Source organism: Cyphomyrmex costatus, unplaced genomic scaffold (assembly GCF_001594065.2).
Source record: "Cyphomyrmex costatus isolate MS0001 unplaced genomic scaffold, Ccosl1.0 scaffold75, whole genome shotgun sequence".
NCBI lineage: Eukaryota > Metazoa > Arthropoda > Insecta > Hymenoptera > Formicidae > Cyphomyrmex > Cyphomyrmex costatus.
This window is the reverse complement of record NW_017280322.1, coordinates 322,684-341,545: the sequence shown is the minus strand read 5'-3', so window position 1 is coordinate 341,545 and position 18,862 is coordinate 322,684. Positions and strand designations below refer to the sequence as shown.

The 18,862-nt window shown below is 35.2% G+C and overlaps 4 protein-coding genes across 8 annotated transcripts in view; 2 read left to right on the top strand and 2 right to left on the bottom strand.

Moving 5' to 3' along the window:
- Window positions 1–1,927: 1,927 nt before the first annotated feature.
- Window positions 1,928–8,473, bottom strand: LOC108780991 (uncharacterized). 4 transcript variants are annotated; one of them, XM_018548848.1, is made up of 7 exons: window positions 8,232–8,473; window positions 7,209–7,366; window positions 4,000–4,156; window positions 3,350–3,916; window positions 2,939–3,229; window positions 2,639–2,847; window positions 1,928–2,314 (listed from the first exon to the last, which is right to left on the bottom strand). In XM_018548848.1, the coding sequence occupies exons 1-7, from the start codon at window positions 8,287–8,289 to the stop codon at window positions 2,276–2,278; spliced, it is 1,479 nt and encodes a 492-aa protein (XP_018404350.1). In that variant the 5' UTR covers window positions 8,290–8,473; the 3' UTR covers window positions 1,928–2,275. The 4 variants fall into 4 exon arrangements, 3 of the variants coding, with proteins under 3 accessions (XP_018404350.1, XP_018404351.1, XP_018404349.1); XR_001940921.1 differs by having other exon boundaries at window positions 2,285–2,314; window positions 2,513–2,847; XM_018548849.1 differs by lacking the exon at window positions 1,928–2,314 and adding an exon at window positions 2,415–2,443.
- A 257-nt stretch (window positions 8,474–8,730) lies between these two features.
- On the top strand, window positions 8,731–11,861 carry LOC108780990 (malonyl-CoA decarboxylase, mitochondrial). Of its 2 annotated transcripts, XM_018548846.1 has the most exons (12): window positions 8,731–8,835; window positions 8,924–9,080; window positions 9,166–9,306; window positions 9,485–9,625; window positions 9,742–9,894; window positions 9,992–10,145; window positions 10,248–10,387; window positions 10,495–10,630; window positions 10,696–10,908; window positions 11,029–11,134; window positions 11,239–11,433; window positions 11,685–11,861. In XM_018548846.1, the coding sequence occupies exons 2-11, from the start codon at window positions 8,970–8,972 to the stop codon at window positions 11,357–11,359; spliced, it is 1,416 nt and encodes a 471-aa protein (XP_018404348.1). In that variant the 5' UTR covers window positions 8,731–8,835; window positions 8,924–8,969; the 3' UTR covers window positions 11,360–11,433; window positions 11,685–11,861. The 2 variants fall into 2 exon arrangements, with proteins under 2 accessions (XP_018404348.1, XP_018404347.1); XM_018548845.1 differs by having other exon boundaries at window positions 8,731–9,080.
- Window positions 11,447–15,601, bottom strand: Rga (CCR4-NOT transcription complex subunit regena). The gene is made up of 9 exons (XM_018548850.1): window positions 15,211–15,601; window positions 14,406–14,473; window positions 13,827–14,330; window positions 13,504–13,730; window positions 12,945–13,187; window positions 12,614–12,875; window positions 12,168–12,275; window positions 11,853–12,078; window positions 11,447–11,623 (listed from the first exon to the last, which is right to left on the bottom strand). Exons 3-8 carry the CDS (start codon window positions 14,150–14,152, stop codon window positions 11,859–11,861), a joined length of 1,386 nt encoding a protein of 461 aa, XP_018404352.1. The 5' UTR covers window positions 14,153–14,330; window positions 14,406–14,473; window positions 15,211–15,601; the 3' UTR covers window positions 11,447–11,623; window positions 11,853–11,858.
- A 1,396-nt stretch (window positions 15,602–16,997) lies between these two features.
- LOC108780994 (protein MEMO1) overlaps window positions 16,998–18,862 on the top strand; it is a 3,280-nt gene continuing 1,415 nt past the window's right edge. Inside the window, exons 1-5 of the mRNA XM_018548852.1 lie at window positions 16,998–17,209; window positions 17,790–17,851; window positions 17,883–17,953; window positions 18,251–18,363; window positions 18,534–18,645. Of these exons, the coding sequence (XP_018404354.1) occupies window positions 17,158–17,209; window positions 17,790–17,851; window positions 17,883–17,953; window positions 18,251–18,363; window positions 18,534–18,645 (410 nt within the window). The 5' untranslated portion in view covers window positions 16,998–17,157. The remainder of the gene's footprint in view (window positions 17,210–17,789; window positions 17,852–17,882; window positions 17,954–18,250; window positions 18,364–18,533; window positions 18,646–18,862) is intronic.

The window sequence follows — 18,862 nt, the reverse complement described above, 5'->3', positions numbered from 1 at the left end:
CTGTCGTAGTAGTGACTGGCAGCACTGGCAGTCACTACTACGACAGCTACGTTTTTCTCTGCCTTACCTTACGTTACGACTACGCATGTTAAGCCCATTCTACATTGGTCGTATCGTAGCATCGTAAGCGTCGTGAGACTTCTAATGGGCCTTCTACAATAAGCCATAAATCATAAATCGGAAGTAAGAAATTAAAAATTGACGACTGTGATTGGTCCATTTCTACCTTATGACTTATGATTTGTGACTTACGGCTTATTGTAGAAGGTCCATAATTGACACATCGAATTGGCTGTTGCAACAAATTTATGACCTGCGACGTCTACGATACGACCAATGTAGAATGGGCTTTACGTCTCGTTCTCTGCCATAGCCCAAAAACGTAAGGCCATAAGACGTATCAGTAAGGAAATCGTAACATTGGATTCGCTACCGGCCTTAAGCCCATGGCACAAAGAAAAACGTAAGGTCGTAAACGTAATCAATAAGCGAATTGATCAACCACAGTTGAGAACGTAAGCGGCGGCTGCTTTCTGTGATTGGTCAATTTCTTAGGGTGCAAACCCATGTAGCGGAATAGCGTAACGCGGAACGAGAACAGAACCAATAACGAGCATTCCGTGTTTCTAGAGAATCTCGTAATTGGTTCTACTCTCGTTCCGCTATTCCGCTGCATGGGTTTGCACCCTTAGCCCGGATCCTCATACGGACAACAGCGCTTTGACACCGGACGCTGATTGGTGAAAAACGGGTTATGGGGGTAAATTTTACCCTCGCCATCGGTTTTTCACCAATCAGCGTTTGGTGTCAAAGCGCTGTTGCCCGTATGAGGATCCGGGCTTAGGGTGCGTCCCGATGAAGAAAGAAATAACGGAACGGAATGAGAACGGAACATTGATAGAAAAGAGATAGGATTGTTGTATCTCTTTTCTATCAATGTTCCGTTACTGTTCCGTTCCGTTATTTCTAACTCCATATGACTGCACCCTTACCGCTTTACGGCTTAGGGCTTCAAAGTGAGGTTGTGGACCCAGCCTCAGCGGACTTAACAGTTGAGTGAACGCTCACTGTTATTGGTATATTCTTTTAGATCATCTAATCAGAATTTTACATCTAGAAGAATACCAATAACAGTGAGCACATACTCAATTATCGAGTCCGCTGAATACGCCCTATATATTATATTCGTTACCTGATGTGTCATCGATGGGTAGCCGGATAATCAATCAACTGTTCAAATGCCGATTTAAAAATGTTTACATTTTGTTTCGTATCAAAATAAAAAGTAATTCAATATAAAAATATATATTACAATAATATCATTACAGTAATTTTAATAAGTATTAACACAATTGCAACGAGTTTGACGTAATGCATCGATAGTATCTCGACAAATGATGACAATGCAGAAACGGCAATAGTATAACTGATAACATTTTGTTTTCTTTATTAAAGATAAGCAGATAAATATTTCTTATACCACAATATTGCGATTATTAGATACATTTCCGGAATTAATTCTTCAAACTCAGTGTCTCGTGATAAATAAATTTCATCTAAAATGATTTTATTTAAATCAAAATCTTCTGAAAAATAGACTTATTAATGAATTACAAATACAATGTATTATGTATTTAAAAAAATATGAACGCGCTTGATTTTACTCTGCTTTTCAATAAAGCCTCTTTACGGATTTCTATACACACGCGTGTACATATGCAAATGTGTACATGTATAAATGTTACAAGTTAATAAATTATGCTCTTTCTTTCTTCTTAAAAACTCACTATTTTATCGCATACGTGTAAAACATGTATGATAGCTATAATAAACAACAAATCGAAACAATAACGCATGAAATTATAAAATGGATGTTAGTTGAGATAATTCTCTTATTGCAACATTAAAAAAATATCAAATTCTCCTGTTAAGAGCAACTTTAAAATACACCATTGCATATTATATTCACAGCCTATATATACATAGTAATTTTCTCATCTATGTACAATTTCGATTTCATCATTCGATAATATGTTAAAAATTATTGTACATCATTGTCTTTCACCTCTTTCCTTTTATATAACCAGTTTATCTTTCAACCAATTTCCCACTTAGTAGCGCACAATAGCATTCGATAGATCTCTTCACTAGTAATGTTATTAAATTTTTATCGACTGACATTTTTGCATGGCTCATTATTCATTTTTCCTCACTTCTTGCAGAAACCCTTCATTCCAATGACGCCATTAAAAATATTACTTCTCATTTTCATGCATCACTGAAGTGTTTGCGGATTACTGAGTGGTTTATATCCCTATATATAATAAACAATTCACATATTAGTAACAGATCGGTATAAATTTTTTAAACAAGTAGAAAGTAAAAATAATTATTACAAAATTTCATAATGGTGTCTTTTTTGTTTTTATCAGAAAATCTAAATCTGTGATAGAGACAAACAAAAGTTAGGCATAAGAGATCAACGACAACAAAAAATGAAAAATAATCATACTGCATTTAAAAAGCAACAAAAAGATCAGATGGCGATAGAGATCACATAGCTTCGCACAGCCTGTATGTTTCAATGATTCATGCTGCCGTAATAGGGTACGTTTAGCCGCTTGCTGCCAGGTCTTACAGTGTTATTAAACGAGTCGCGTAAACGTTCTGTAAACGTTTTGTACTCCATCTCTGGATTACTTTGTCCAAAATCAAAGTCCGCGACTTCTATCGTGAATCTCGCTCTGCTTTGGATGTAATACGCCACGCCAAATACTATCAGCACCACAGCAACAACCGAGCAAGAAACTGGCACTATGATAACCGATAACTGCGGTTTTGTTGTTACTATAAGAAAGTTAAATGTGAATATTATCGTTATGTATGTATCCATAAATTATAATATTTAGAGTAGAGATATTACTCTAAAGGAATTTACCTTTATAAATGTTTATCGTTAGTGGATAAATCTGTGTATTAACTTCGTTGTTTAATATAATTAATAATGTGTAAACACTGGGCTCGAGAAAATAATGTTTAATGGAAAAATTGCATAACTGCAAATAATCTACGTTATTACAAGTTTCATTTCCTGTCACATTATACTTTCCACGGTAAAACTGGAAACACTTGGAAAATGGACCTGATCCCTTACAGGTTACATTCAAAGATAGCATGTCCCATGCTTGGATCCAATTTGTACCTTCTACTGAGATATTTGACACCGGAGCTGGAGATTTTATTAAAAAATGAAAACTTCTATAAAATAGATTAATACTAATTCAAAAGTATATATAGTTATAGATAAGAATGATTCTTCTGTAAAATATTAATTGCACATCTTACTAACCACGAACATTGATCTTCTTGTAAAAGTATCCATATGTTTTTTTAGGATCCGGTAGAATGAGAGACGTGTTTGAGCAAACGTATGGCAATGATATGTTGGCAGATTCTAACGTGCTTGTATTAATTGGAAGTGCAATTACCGTAGATTTTATCGGAGATTTTACACTCGTAACAGTCGTCGGTAATGTTACGACTGTGACAAAAGTCCTATTTAAATTTACCGTGATAGCATTGGATGCTACTGTTGTCACATTAACAGGTATGACTGTAGTTGTAGGTGCCATAGTTGTGGTCGTTGGCGAGTCGTATGAAGCGATTACTAAAGCTCCTATTTCATATGTTACACCAGGACTTGTAAAGTTATAAATGAAAGTGAAATCATTTGTTTGACCATAATACTTGCAATCAATAAACCAATACGTCAATATTACAGTTGCTTTCTGCGTTATAAAGTCGTAATCTGCCTTTTGCAAGTCTATCGTTAATTTAGTTTCATTTGTAGAGGAGATATATTCTCCCGCTATGGTTTTATTAGCTTGTTTTATGGCTATATTACCATTAAGACAATCTGAAATTAAAACAGATAATAAAATGTAACATTTTTGACAGAGAAGCAATCAGAAGAATTTCGTCAAAATCAATAAAGTTTACCAGTAATTTCAAAGTCAATATGAGCACTAGTATCAAATATCCACAAAAATGCAAAGTAATATTTGACTTCTAATTCCACTGTATAGTTTCCAGGAATGTTGCTTTCACGTGGAAAACTTATGCTCCAAAATGTTGTTGTATTCACCGTAGCTTTGCTCTAAAATGTTACAGAGTACATAAAAATGATAACATTATAATATTAAAATTAAAAAATTAATAAGTAATTCATTAAAAAAAATCATAAAATAAAATATTATTAAATATATTCAAGAATTTCTGACGTCAAAGAATAAATAAAATAGCTAAATATAACTAAAAATGGATGCATTTAGCACAAAAAGCTGCTTTGCGACTATTGTAAAATTTTTTAATATGATTGATGTTACCATTAGTTCCTCATTGATTAAATCTAAAGGTATAATTATATTAAAGACTCTTACAACAGTACGAAAGTTACTTTTTCTGCTAAGAACAGTTTTTTTTATTAAAAAAGAAAAGGAATAAAAGTACAGGGGTGCGCTTTGACAACAGTCATCCAGCGCTGCATAATACATTTCCTTGTGTTTGGTAGACTAATATAAGTAATTAAGATATCAACTCTTATTGAAATTGTATAATTCTAAACGACTGATTATCCTACAGTGTACGCGAGTTACAAAAGCCAGCTATAATTACTTATTTTCTATTAATCGAAATATGGGACGTAGAGTCCCCAAGAAATAGTTACAATCGATGGGAGCAAGGGGCGTCTTGACAGTACAACGCGCATAGGCGATGAATCTCTAGATATTATAGTTAATACTTCTAATAAAGGTGTCCAGCGCCAGAGCATTCCGCTTTCACTAATAAAAACTCTATCGGAATCGGGAGAAAGCCAGAAATCTTAGCTACCTCTTTAACGAAATTTATTCTGAAGAAAATATTGAGCACTCCCAAAAAAGGTGGTTGGGTGATTCAATGGACCCGCAGTGAATGCAGTTTAGTGACTCAACGATCGAATCTGTGTAAGCTCGCACGCAAGGACGAATAATCGCATCTTTTGGCCTACTCATGGAAGAAATCACTCTCTTGCTCACCTTCAGATCATGGAACCAGATTTTCCTTTAAATTGAGAAGTAATTATTGAAATAAAAGATTTCTTTTTATTTGGCTAGATTGTAGCCCTATTCGAAGAATTCCGCGTATAATACAGCCTTCCAGAAAACTTTAACATTTCTAAGCAGCATGCCGGTCGTGCACTTCGAGTCGGAGGTGGACGCCTCCTTGGCTGAGGTATCCGCGGCCTCATTGCCCATGATTCCACAGTAACCTGAGATCCAGATCAGTGTAATCTCTATCCTTGCTTCCTTCGCCAATCTAATTTCGTCTCTAATATATAGGGTAAGGCAGGAAAGTTCTCGACAGAGACGCTAGGTTCTTCAGCACCGATTTCGAATCTGAGAAAATCGTCACTCGGGAATGATCTAAATTCCGAACAACTCTGGCCGCTTCTAGTATTGCTAAAGCTTCCAACGTATATGAGGATGAGAATTCTGAGGTTTTACATGTAGCCGAAATATTTTCCATTACCATCACGTAATCCCCGTTATGGGAACCCAATTACTTAAATTTCCGTCAGTGAATAGGCAAAGTAATTCCTCCAGCTTATTCCTAAACCCCTTCCTGAATTCAGCGTCCCGATTCTCGGCTGACGATGCCAGTGGGAAGCCATCCGTGACGATTGGAGATCGAAACATTAAAGAAGAAAAAGGTCTTGAGAAGGCCAAAGGTGACCTCCCTGACTCGATTGTGCGTATCATAGGGAGCATCTTTCTATTGCACGAGTTGTGGGATCTCCACCTTGGAGTCTCTACGTATGGGGTCCACCATAAGTCATTCAATTTCGCAAGAATACGAGGGAGAGGGTGATTCGACTGGAAGGTCCTCGCGATATAACATCTGCACAAAAATTTGTATCTGAGGGTCTGCGGTGATTCTTTGTTTTCACCCAGTACGCAGTTTATTAGAGTGGAGGTTCAGAGACCCAAGATGATCCTCATGGCTTTGTGGATTCGATTAAGTTTCGAAATTTGAAAGCGTTTCAGTTTATTGAAGACAACGCATCCTCGAGCGAATCAGTGCGTTAAAAATTAGTTTGAGGATCAGCGCACCACATATGGCTCAAACAGCTGAGAATCTTCATTGCGCCTTCGCATCTTTTTAATGTGTGGTTACTTGATCCTCCCAGTTCAAGTTATAGCGCATTCTCAGGCCAAGGAAAGTGACCTTCTGAGAGTTTTCAATTCTAGTACCGTCGATAGTAACGTACAACGAGGGGTGTTTACGAAAGAAGTCTCTTGTTGTTAAAAACGCACAGACTGGTTTTAGGAAGGAACAAATCCAGTCCCAGTTCTATGAATATTCTAGACATGAAGCGTAAGGCATTTTCGATCTTAAAAAAGTCCTCCTTCAGAGAGAAGGAGTTGACGAACAAAACTACGTCATCTGCGTACTAGAGGATAGATATCCACATTTAGCTACGGCATCAATTTCTGACACATAAATTGAATAGAGAAAAGGATTTAAGACGCAGCCCTGTGGCAGATCCCTGAATGACGGAATTCATTGATTTCCCCGAATTTGCAAGTCACCTGTCTGGAAGAAATCAGATAAATTGACGCTAGAATATTAAGGGGAATTCCTAATGTAATCAACTTTTTCATGAGTATATCACAGAGAACGTTGTCGTAAACAGATCTGATACCTAGAAAAACCATCAAGGAGAGAAACCCTTTCTGAAGTCGGTGAGAATCTCAAGTGGAAAAGTTATCTAAGCATGATCTATCCTTCCAAAAGCTATACCGTGATGTCGAAAGGTTGTTAAATTCCAACCACCAGTTGAGTCGGAAGCAAATAATTTTTTCCATGACCTTATATAGACACGAGGCCAAAAAGATTGGTCGTAATTTATCGGTTCCTTCCTTAGGAGAAACAGTAGAAACTTCTTCAACTCTGCAGGAGAGAATCTTGACATAAAGATCATATTATACATCCTCAGAAAGGTCTCCCTCCCAAGAGAGGAGAGATGGAAAATTATCTTATAATCTATAAGGTATCAAGGCCTGGAGGTCAACGATGGCCACGTCCAGTTCAGTATGAGAAAAGGGGAGAACACAGTTAATTTTAAGTAACAATTTATACTGTGATATAACTAATGAAATATTTGTAACCTCATATTTATGTTTCATTAATGAATTATCGTTCCATATGTAATTGAAAGTCCCGTTTGGTCGGTTGCCATCACGGTACAAATCTGCTCTAAAAGTGATCATCCCACCTAATACAACCGGTCCGTTGTGTGACAATTGAACATAATCCTTGGCAATAACTGAAAATAATAGAAAACACTTGATTAAAAACGGTGATGCAATATCAACTATTAGGCTAGAATCAGACTATGCATTGGAAATTGAGATTGCATATTGGAGATTGGACTTTGACCATCAGAGCAAAGAAAGCGAAGATTAAAATTACAGATTGAAATTAGAGCTAGGTTTTTTTTCCTAATCTTCAATCTCAATAATAGCAAATGGCTTGACAATTTTTTCATCATGTGATGGACATTTGATATTTTTTCTACAGAAGCAAAAGGTTGACGGCAGTGCATGTTGCAAAGGAGGTGAAGAAGGTGTGTGTGTTGTGAAAAAGGTTTTAAAAGCAATTCTGTAAAAAGATTATGATGCATCATGCTTCTCCAGTTCCTCTTTAAAAAAATATTGATTTGTTCATATACGACGATTGTTTCAATGAGTTTTCTCTTCAGATTATTAAAAGTAAAAGAGCAGCAATTTTCTTCTTTTTATTTGCATGTGTTACACGCGTATTATACACAGCATTACTTAAATTTAATTGCGTCTCAATTTGCCCTAATTAATCGAAATTTAGGTTAAATAGCTCAATATGTATCTTCAAATAACGGACCTAACAGCCATATTATCAATCACAATACAAATCACTATCATAAAATGTGATTGCACAATCTTTAATCTTTAATCAATAATCTAAATCTTCAATTCGTAGTTTGATTCCGGCTTTACAATTAACATGTATAAATAGAAACAAAAACAGAGCAGCGTAACAAATACAGAGAATAAAAAACATATTAACATGTAACAATAATAACGCGAAATGACATGGGAAACGTGTATGTATGTACAAGCGTAATTAGGCGTAATCAAGAATGTCATAATCACCTTGTAGGAAACACCAAACACTCCAAAGAAGATGGCGATAAAAATGAGCCGTTTGCATTCTGTATATTATTATTATTATTATCGGAGCGCGTCACATTCGCGAGCGCTTTTAAATTACTTTGATATTCCTCTTGAAAATGATAGCTGTCCGATGATTTCTTACTGATTTGTGTTTACTGATATCGCCATTTTACCACATTTTCATGTTTCATCAACGATGTCATACATGTCAAAGACCAAGCGCTGCCAATCTCCATTGAGGGCCTACATAAAATATTCTCGCATTGATGGTAATGGTGGTACATACATACACCGGAAAATTACTATAGAGATCAACCGATGCAAATGGGTGGGCACTGCACTGACAAGTGCAACTACGCTGCTCCCTCCTTCATCAACAGATAGAATCTAATCTTCCGAATTGTGATTTTTTATCCAAAGTGGATAAGTAAATGCAAGCACATACAGTATAATATATATACTGCGTATAAATGTGGTTTTACTTACAAAGCGAAATTTTCCTACGGAAAAAGAAATCTGGCAAGTCATATCAACTGATGCATGTTTTGATACTGTTCGATACGTGACACCTGTTGAAAATCAAGTATCTGCCCAGTTTATTTCGCTCTAATTGATTACAATATGTTAAGAAAGCTTTCCTTCGAGCTTCTACCGATTATTTGTCGCTGCAGACTCGCGAACACATTGAAACGCAATGTTATACGTGAATATAATGGAATGTCATCCTCCGTTGTACGTGCCGTAGCAAACAGCACGTTACACGTGGACGAGCAACTACAGGAAATTTTTAAATTTAAGGACACCAAGATCAGCAATTGGATCATAGAGGTTACAAGTTGTATTTTTCGAATGCAATATAAAGCGCAATTTCTTTTTTTTCTCGCAGAAATTGTATATCGGAAAATATTTGCAGAACAAGGCACGTGCACTGTGCGTCAGCTATACTGAAAGCAATAAAGATGACCGACAGTGGATTTTACGCATATTAGCTTTGCGATATTCTGTACAGCACGATGATATATGCCAAGTGGCCAAAAGATTGGTCTGCACTGAGGTACACTGTTTTATGTGAGTTATATGTGGTGCTTTAATCAAATTGTATCATATGTATGTATATTCCAAATATAATAACTTATTTTGATATTTTGGTCACCACTGTTATCGGAAATACGTATGTATTAAATATGTTTCATTTGTACAAAGTATCTGTAGCCTAGAACCTTCTATCGTAGCCTGAAAATGAACGACAAATGATTGTCCATGAGAGAACATTGAGGAATGTTCTCACACCCGCTTATCATTGGTTATTTGTTATTATTGGAAGATTACAGCATGGCGTAAAATTTTTGGTTGATCTAAGAACTGATGTTCTGGTAAGCAAAAAAGGAATTTTTGTTTATGGATGCAGTGCATTGTGATATAATTTACAGGCATCAGATTAAATTATTATATCTATCTGATTATGTTATATTATTTTTACTTTTCTTAGGAACTAATGTCAAAAGTGAAAGATGCAGATGAAAGTATAATAGTACAGCAACTAAATCATACTTTGCGAGAGTTACTTTTACTCTGGTTTTCCGTGGGTTTCTTACATGTGGAACGAATAACTTGGGAAAGTGCATGTGATATATTGCAGAAAGTAATTACAGTTCTGATATTTTATTTTCATAATGTCTATTTTCAATTTTTACATTTCTAACTGATTTCTCCTGTTTATTCTTTTTGTAAATTTAAAGGTCTCTGATTACGAAGCTATCCATCCTATGAGAAATTGGTTGGATTTGAAACGCAGGGTTGGGCCATATAGAAGATGTTACATATTTATGCATCCATCCATGCCAAGAGAACCTATTGTTGTATTGCATACAGCATTATGTGATATTATACCAGGTTTAAATACAAAAAAAAATTTCCTGAATAAAATTTGTTTCGCGTATGTAGGAAAGAAACATTAGTAAATTTTTTAAATATTTCTCTATTACTATATTACAGATAGTGTAAAAGGTATCGAAGAAGCTGAAACTAGAATTTTGGGCAGTGCAAAAAAATATATAACTTTTTTAGAGGAAGACAAATCAAAAATAAAAGCAGCAATATTTTATTCTATAGCATCTACTCAGAAAGGATTGCAGGTAGTTGATTTATGAAAATTTTAATTATACTTTCCAAGAACTTAAATTATATTACAATTCTGCGATGTAAAAAGTACATGTGGCTATAAAAGGATATTTTTACATAGGGGATTGAACTCGGTAATTATTTGATAAAGAAAGTAGCCAACGAGATCACAACTGAATTTCCAGCTATACGACAATTATCTAGCTTATCACCGATACCCAATTTTAAGACTTGGTTATTTGATAAATTGAAACAAGGTAACTGCAAACTAATGAAAAATAATAAATTATATATAAATGTACAATATATATTTGTTCCATAGATATGGCGTTCGTACTTACCACACAAGAATATCAAATTGCAAAAGATATTTTACAAACAGAAAACTTGATATCAACCTTAAAAAAAATCCTGGACACATCGTTATGGACAGGGGACAAGCAACTGTCAGAATTTTTAAAAAAACCACTACTTCGAGCATGCGCATGGTACTTGTATAAAGAAAAAAGACGTGGCTATGCTTTAAATGCAGTCGGTATGTTCCACTTGCTTTTTTTCTTCCATAATTAATTTGTAAATGTAGAGGTATTTTTAAAAAGCGAGATAAGCATTATACAAAATTTCTTCTGCACATTTTGTATATTGTTTTATGCAGCTAATTTTCATTTACGCAACGGAGCTGTGATGTGGCGAATAAATTGGATGGGTGATCCTTCACCACGCGGAATAGCAAATAGTTGCGGCATAATGGTTAACTATAGGTATATATATGAAAAAATTAACTCAGCGCGCGCGCGCGCGCACACACTGAGTCGAGTTTTGTGTATGATTGTATATATGTACACACAATTTCTTTTCTGCACAGATATTTTTTGGAAGATTCTGAAAAAAACAGTCAGAATTACATTGAACATTTTACTATAAATGCTACAGAAGATATAATTAAACTCGCGACGCAAGCAGAAAAATTAAGAAATCCATTATAATATAATTGTGAAAGAATGTAAAGGCATGAGAATGTATTAAATATCGCAACTATAGAAGGAAGAGAATTATTATGGTAAGAGATAATTAATAATCGATAATTATGACCAATAGCGAAGCAAAGAGGTATCTAATTTAATGATTCAAAAATTCCTTTTATTACTCTTCAAATTTTATGTTTTTATTAAAGATTATTAAATTTGTTCATTTATACAATAGCTGATTCGTTTCCAGCTTAAAGACAGCACAATAGTCTGCAGACAAGTCTAGAACAGATAATAAAATCTCTGTTATAATTAAAATTATTTCTATTGCTTTTTCTTACAGAATAATCGCAGAGAAGAACACAAAAACAATCAGAAAATTATATTATGGAACGATATTGAAAACACTGACTTTTTTCTATTCGTTTTTTTTTTTTACATAAATCAAGTACATGCATGTGTGTATGTTATGTGATATGTACGTAAAAGAAAAAGGAAATAAAATACACACCTGTAGTCAAGGCTGAGTTTGGTGAAAGTTCGAAGGAAGATGAGGTCTACTTTCTAGTTTTGCATAATCCAAATGGAATTCCTTAGCTACCTTTCTCCAGTTTTGCGCATCAAAATAGTAATAAGTACCACGTTCATATGTCGACGTCTTTTCTACAATTCCCAAACCTGGTGCCTGCGTTATCCAAACTTTTTCCTCCATATGATATCGCCACTCTCTGCTGTATCTTCATATATCACATACAAAAAATTATTTAAGCATCGTACGTACGCGCTAGTATTTCCATGTATAAAAATTAATTTTGTTTTTCCTTACAGTTCCGCCGCAGCAGCTAATTGCAATACATCCCCAACATTTGTATAAAACATATAAAATAGTAGATCATCTTTATATCGATTTAATTTAACTGGCGCTAGTTTATCCCTATAAAGTAAATATAAAAAATATAATTTTGTTCAGATAATTTTTGTACAATAATAGAAAATATTTTACAAATAAAATATAATTCTATATAATAATCTGGAGACACAGTAATGTCTCGGCGCTAAGTCAATAACAATTATTCCATTTCAAAAAATTCCAAAAATATTCATTTTAATATATTTTTTTAAATATAATACAAAATAATTTCCATTTAATATTTACCAAATCCATATCAAAGCAACTCAAATATTGCACAAGCATGTAGTTTATAAATATTTGTAGTTTGTATTATACAGATATAGCTTTATAAATTAAATAATCAAATGGAAAATCAATACCTGATTGCGGCATTTATAAGATATTCCGGTGGTACGTGAAAATCTATATCCTGCGGTCGACATGGAGTTTCCGCCCAGGGACCACCAAAATTCTGGTAGAGATTTTCTGGTGAATTCAAATTCAATCCTAATGCAGTAAGATCTTGACCCAACGCCAGCGACACCAAGTTCGGATCTGTCTCCGCCGCTCTGATAAACGTCAAAAGCCCAACCATGCCGAATTGATCCTTCACCATGCTTGCAGGTATATTCGTCACCTTACCTATGCAACAATTATGTTGAGAATTAAACTTTGCTAAAACTCAACCATCTAATATAGATTTTGATTTACCATCGGGTGATGTTTGGATGCCCCTTTTAGAAGACTGAGATTTCTCAGATCCAGGTGCTCTGTTAGCCTGTAGCACATCTTGTCCAATTTCTGGACCAAGTCCTACAGGAATATTTTTATCACCAGACATGCTGCCACCAGGTGACGGACCTTCTCGATTTTGGGTTCCTGGTAATGCAGGAAAATCCTCCGAGCTCATTGTAAATTCGCTCGATTCGGATGTTGGCTGTTTTACCATTCCAACTGTAACATAACAAATGAAAATTTCATCAATAAAATAATTTTAGTATGGTAAACTATATATTAAATATTTAGAAAAGCCTGAAACCTTAAATACACACATATGTACAGATTGCATTATAGTATTTTGCAATTTTATAATACTTTAAAAGTATGGTTGCTTGTTTTATTTTTAAATAAATTACAAATAAATTTACAAAATTATGTAGAAAGCTTTCCAATCAAGAAAAGGATTTGAAACAAATGTGGTACATTACGATTATTGAATGTTGTGTATATTATAAAAGTCTGATTTTGCGTTTGTTTTCTTGACACTAACCATAAGGCTGTTTCCCTGGCATGGGACTAGGTTGCGGCATAGAATCACCTTGACCTCTATTCGTTAGGGAGGGAAACTCCGAGAGATCTAACAAAGGTGGAGTACTCGTATCTCCACCACCTCCACTCCCAAAAACAGAGTGGAAATTGTTAACCGCACCTTGAGATCCGTAATTGCGACTTGGAGGTATTCCAAAACTGCCCATACTACCCATTGGATTTGAAGCTCTACAATACAGATGGAGATGATTGCATAGGAGGAGGAGAGAGAGAGAGAAAGAGAGAGAGAGAGAGATGAAAAAATAAATAAATAAATACACTAACCCAAGAGCAGGCATTGTACGTCTATCGGTAAAAGCTCTCTGTCCAAACAGTCCTCTACTGCCCATAGGAGAGAGTTGTTGCTGTTGCTGATGATTGTTCTGTCCACTGCCAGAACCAGATGCTCCAGGATAAACGTTAGTGGCGATTATCGCTGAATTGGCTGTACTCGAAGTATTTGCAGACGAGCCTGAGAACATGCCCGAGGTAGGTGTGACATGACCCGCAAGGGTCACAGTGTTCAAACCTCCCCCGGCAACGGCAGCACGTGAAGTAAGGCTTGCGTTCGCAATACTGCGTGGTGGTTGCTCAAAGTTCAAGTTGGCCATAGCCCGGTGGCACTACTTAAAAAAAATGTTTTTGCCCGCAAGCAGGCACACTAAACACTTGTATCTTGCAGATTTGATTAACACATCCACTTTTCTTTCTCTAGCACAACACTCAAAAACTTGATAATTCCATGGGATCGCCAATGATCCATGACATAGACCCGTAATCACTTGTAACCTGAAATAAGAAGAATCTTGAATAATTCCTGATACAATCCAGCGACTTAGTCATAAAATACACTGTATCATTTACCTCCTCCTTCGTACAGTAATGCCTCCGTAATAGTTACATTAAAATGCAGTACAGAGACTATGACACACCTAGCAACAAACAAAAACTTAATCAGATATATATATCTCTAATGTTCAAAGAAGTTGTCATTTATGTACAAATATAAGTTTCTTATGTCTGATGCACATGAAAATAAATACGCCTACATGATAAGAACTCTGACTTTGCCTATGTAACGATCGTTTAGATTCAAATATATGTGTATTCATTGAATGTATTTGATCAATGTCAGGTATACTATAAACAGATCTTCATAATTGTGATCTTCATAATCACAACATTTACATATACTTTTAACATACAATAATAGCTAAAAATAATAACAAAAAGTTTATTTTAATAGTTTATCCAAAATTTCGGTATGCAAATATGCAAAACTAGTCACATCGAATCTATAGTTCTGCCCAGCTTCTTGTACGCGGTGTGTCAGAAGGAAAAAAATAATAATCCACAGCAAACACGCACATGATGTATTGATAAAGTTAGCTCTAACTTGCAGAAGTATACACACAATATGATGCTTGGATATGTTTGTTTCATTTCTCTCGGAAAACTATGAGAGGCACTTAAAATCTATCTGTCCGCGAGTCGCCGCGTCTATCAATATCAAACAGTATCAAGTAAACACAAGCAGCGCGAGCCGATCATCTCCGCCGGAGGACGAATTGACAGGCATAAAAGGGGAAGGGAAGAGGAGCGAAAGGTTATACAGTGCGTAAGACGTGAAAATAACGAAAGAGAAAAGCGTAGAGTGCCGCAATACTACCTGGGACAAGCGCCACCGGCTGTGTATCACAACGCAATGAATCCCATCGTGTTCCTGACGATAAACAAAGTGGACGAATGTTTAAGAAAAAAAAACAAAAACGCTCCTTCTCTTTCTCTTTCGCGCGCGCGCGCGCGCACGGAGACGTCGTCGATGTGCCTCTCGTTGTCGAGGTTGGTTGACAATGTTGGTTTGGTAGATTCACGGCGACGAGGGAGATCGCGCGACTCTGTATACGGTCGAGCCAATATCGTTTCACTCGCACTTTCCCTCTTTCGTGCACGCGTTAAATTACAAATTCGCACGTGAACGATGGGACGTGCACCGATTAAAATCTCACATACATGACAGTGCCCTTCGCTTTGGTAACAGGACCCACTGTTTTGTCACTCACAGTTTTACGAACTTAAACAACACTAGAGACCCGAACATCTGCCATATTAATAATTTGTACGACCGTGCTCAAGCGAGCAACCTAGCGATGACAGCGATTGGCAGCGATGTCAACGAGCTGCAAGTTGCAACCTCTAGCAACAACGAGCCAAAGCTGCGCGGTATGCGCGGTATAAAGGCCGCAGCACACACTTTTGCATAAACCATATACATAAAGAATTTGATCGGTCCCATTGACTCATGCATAAGAAAATGGGCCAATGAAATCCTTAAGCCCATTCTACATTGGTCGTATCGTAGCATCGTGAGACTTCTAATTGACACATCGGATTGGCTGTTGCAACAAATTTGTGACCTGCGACGTCTACGATACGACCAATGTAGAATGGGCTTTATACACATGCATTATGCGTTATGCAAAAGTGTGTGCTACGGTCTTTAGGCCTATCGCACATGAAATGCATAACCGTGCATAACATAAGGCCGCTGGACCAATGAGCATCCAGCATAAAGACGCCATATTGATTAACATAAGATGCTCATTGGTCCAGCGGCCTTATGTTATGCTTATGCACAGTTATGCATTTCATAGGTCCTATCTCAGCGAAGAATCATAAAACAGGTGTATTCTACAATAAAGCGGGGCTTTTGCATAACGCATAAACCATATACATAAAGAATTTCATTGGTCCATTGACTCATGCATAAGAAAATGGACCAATGAAATTCCTTATGCACATGCTTTATGCGTTATGCAAAAGTCTGTGCTTCCCGCTTAAAGCTGATTTTTCATGTGCAGCACGCTGCGGCAGCAAAATGTTATTATTGGTTAAAAATCTTTTGTGAGGTGACGCAATGGCTGTTTTCCGCAAAGCGCATATGCGCGCATTCCCCTATAGTATACGTGACGCTCACTATATAAAATGCGTGCATATTTCGTGCATATGCGCTTTGCGGAACGCAGCCGTTCTTCCAATCAGTTCTCGAAAATTTGTATCACATGACATTTTGCTGCCGCAGCGTGCTGCATATGAAAAATCAGCTTAAGCCATAAGTTATAAATCAGAAGTAAGAAACTAAAAATTGACGACTGTAATTGGTCCATTTCTAGCTTATGACTTATAATTTATGACTTATGGCTTATTGTAGAAGGCCCACAAACTATTGAGTCTGCTGAACGCGACCAATATAATCCAAACGCGATTGGTGAATTTCTTTGGATGCATAAAGAATTGTGTTTTTGCAAATAGACGCACTTTGATGAAATTGGCTGCGTTCAACAGAAAAAGCAGCTTTGCAAATCAGCCATGTTGAACTCTTTGTTTTATCATCAGTCAATTGCATATCCACTTTAAACGTTTACCTATATTCACTGAATAATCTATGGACAGAACAGTAGCCAAGAATTTTTGTGATAACGTTTTATAAACATTTATACTCGGTTAAAATATACGACTTGTATCTCACTGTAGTTTCGCCGAGAACTTCACGCTAGATGAAGTGTCGTTGAATGCGAAGCTAGAATACATACGAGACGACACGTTTGGCCCAAAAATGGCATTAATTAGAAGAGCTTCTCACGCTGGTAGTTGGTATTCGGACAATGGTAAGAGATTGAAAAATGTATTTTACTTTTTACTTATTTTCACTTATCCTCGCATTCTAACAAGTAAAGTTGTTGACACTTTACTTTGATAGGAAATCTCGATGAATTGGACGTGGAAAAATATATATCTTTAGTTGGAAATTCTCTCTCATTTCGATCACATATCCTCAATTTATTAATTGCAGATTGTGTGCACAATATATAACTGCGTTATATTTAATATAATATGAATGAAAAACTTAAAATTGAATCTGATGATTTATTTTCGTGAAAATGCTTGTACATATATCATATATACTCTCTTTCTATCTGTCTCTTATCATTTACTACACCCTATATACTGTAATAATATTATTCACAGATGCACATATCTAACCCCACATAAGAATATATTAAAAAAAAAAAGGTTTAAAGAGAATGAGTAAAAATTTCTATAATTATTCATCAAACATTTATATGTATATATATATATATATATAAAATATATATGATATACTTATATATTTATATATATAATTATATAATATATAAAAATTTTTTACTCATATATTATCAAAGTTAAAATCTCTTCTTGTCATAGGTTCAGAATTGAGTAAACAGTTGGAAGGTTGGTTAAGTGCTGCTGATTTTATATATATATATATATATATATATTAAAACAGTTATTTTTTACAGTCATGCAGGATACAGCTATTGCGGGGCATGTGCTGGTTTTGCTTATCGACAAATTAGTCCTGTAGTTGTGTAAGTGTAAATTATATTAGCTATATTATCTTAGCATTTTACAAACATTTAATCACAGTTTACAAAATGTATGTAAAAATTACACAATTTAAACCTATATAATTACTTTATAATTATTTTATATTTATAATATCTTATTGTAATCATAAAAGAATAGTCATAAGAAATCAGTTTATATTGTGATAATTTAATCAATGTAAACTTTTATCATATAAAGTAGCCTCTATAATATATAGTTTAGTTTGTAATTTTTCAAATTTCTCAGTCAAATGAACCGTGCAACGTGCTGTTATGCAGCCGTAGGATATTTATTCTAGGGCCTTCTCATCATGTGAGATTACCAGGTTGTGCCCTATCTTCGGCTTCCATTTACCGAACACCGTTATATGATCTGCTTATTGATCAACAAGGTGCTTATGTGTACATTTTGTCATTTTCCCTGCATTAACATATTTATATATTTTTTTAATGCTCAACTTATAACAAATAGTGAAAAAAAATGTATGTAAAGAAAATTGCTTCTTATATATAGCATATAAAGAACAATCCCTGAATTCACAAAATGGATATATTTTAACAGTGAGAAGAGAACTTGAAGAAACTGGTCATTTTGAATGCATGGATTTGAACACGGATGAAGAAGAACATAGCATTGAGATGCAGTTGCCATTTATTGCTAAAGTTATGGAAGGGTATGTATATAGATACATAAATTAATTTCCACCTAAAATATGTCCGAAATATACAAAATTATTGATAAAAAATTGTAATAAGCTAGAGACATGTATACTTCTCATGTATAATTTCTCTGTTTATTACTGAAGTGTTTATTACTAAATAATAAAAACATTCATCTTATTTATATGGGCTTATGTATGTCTCATATATATATATATATATATATATATA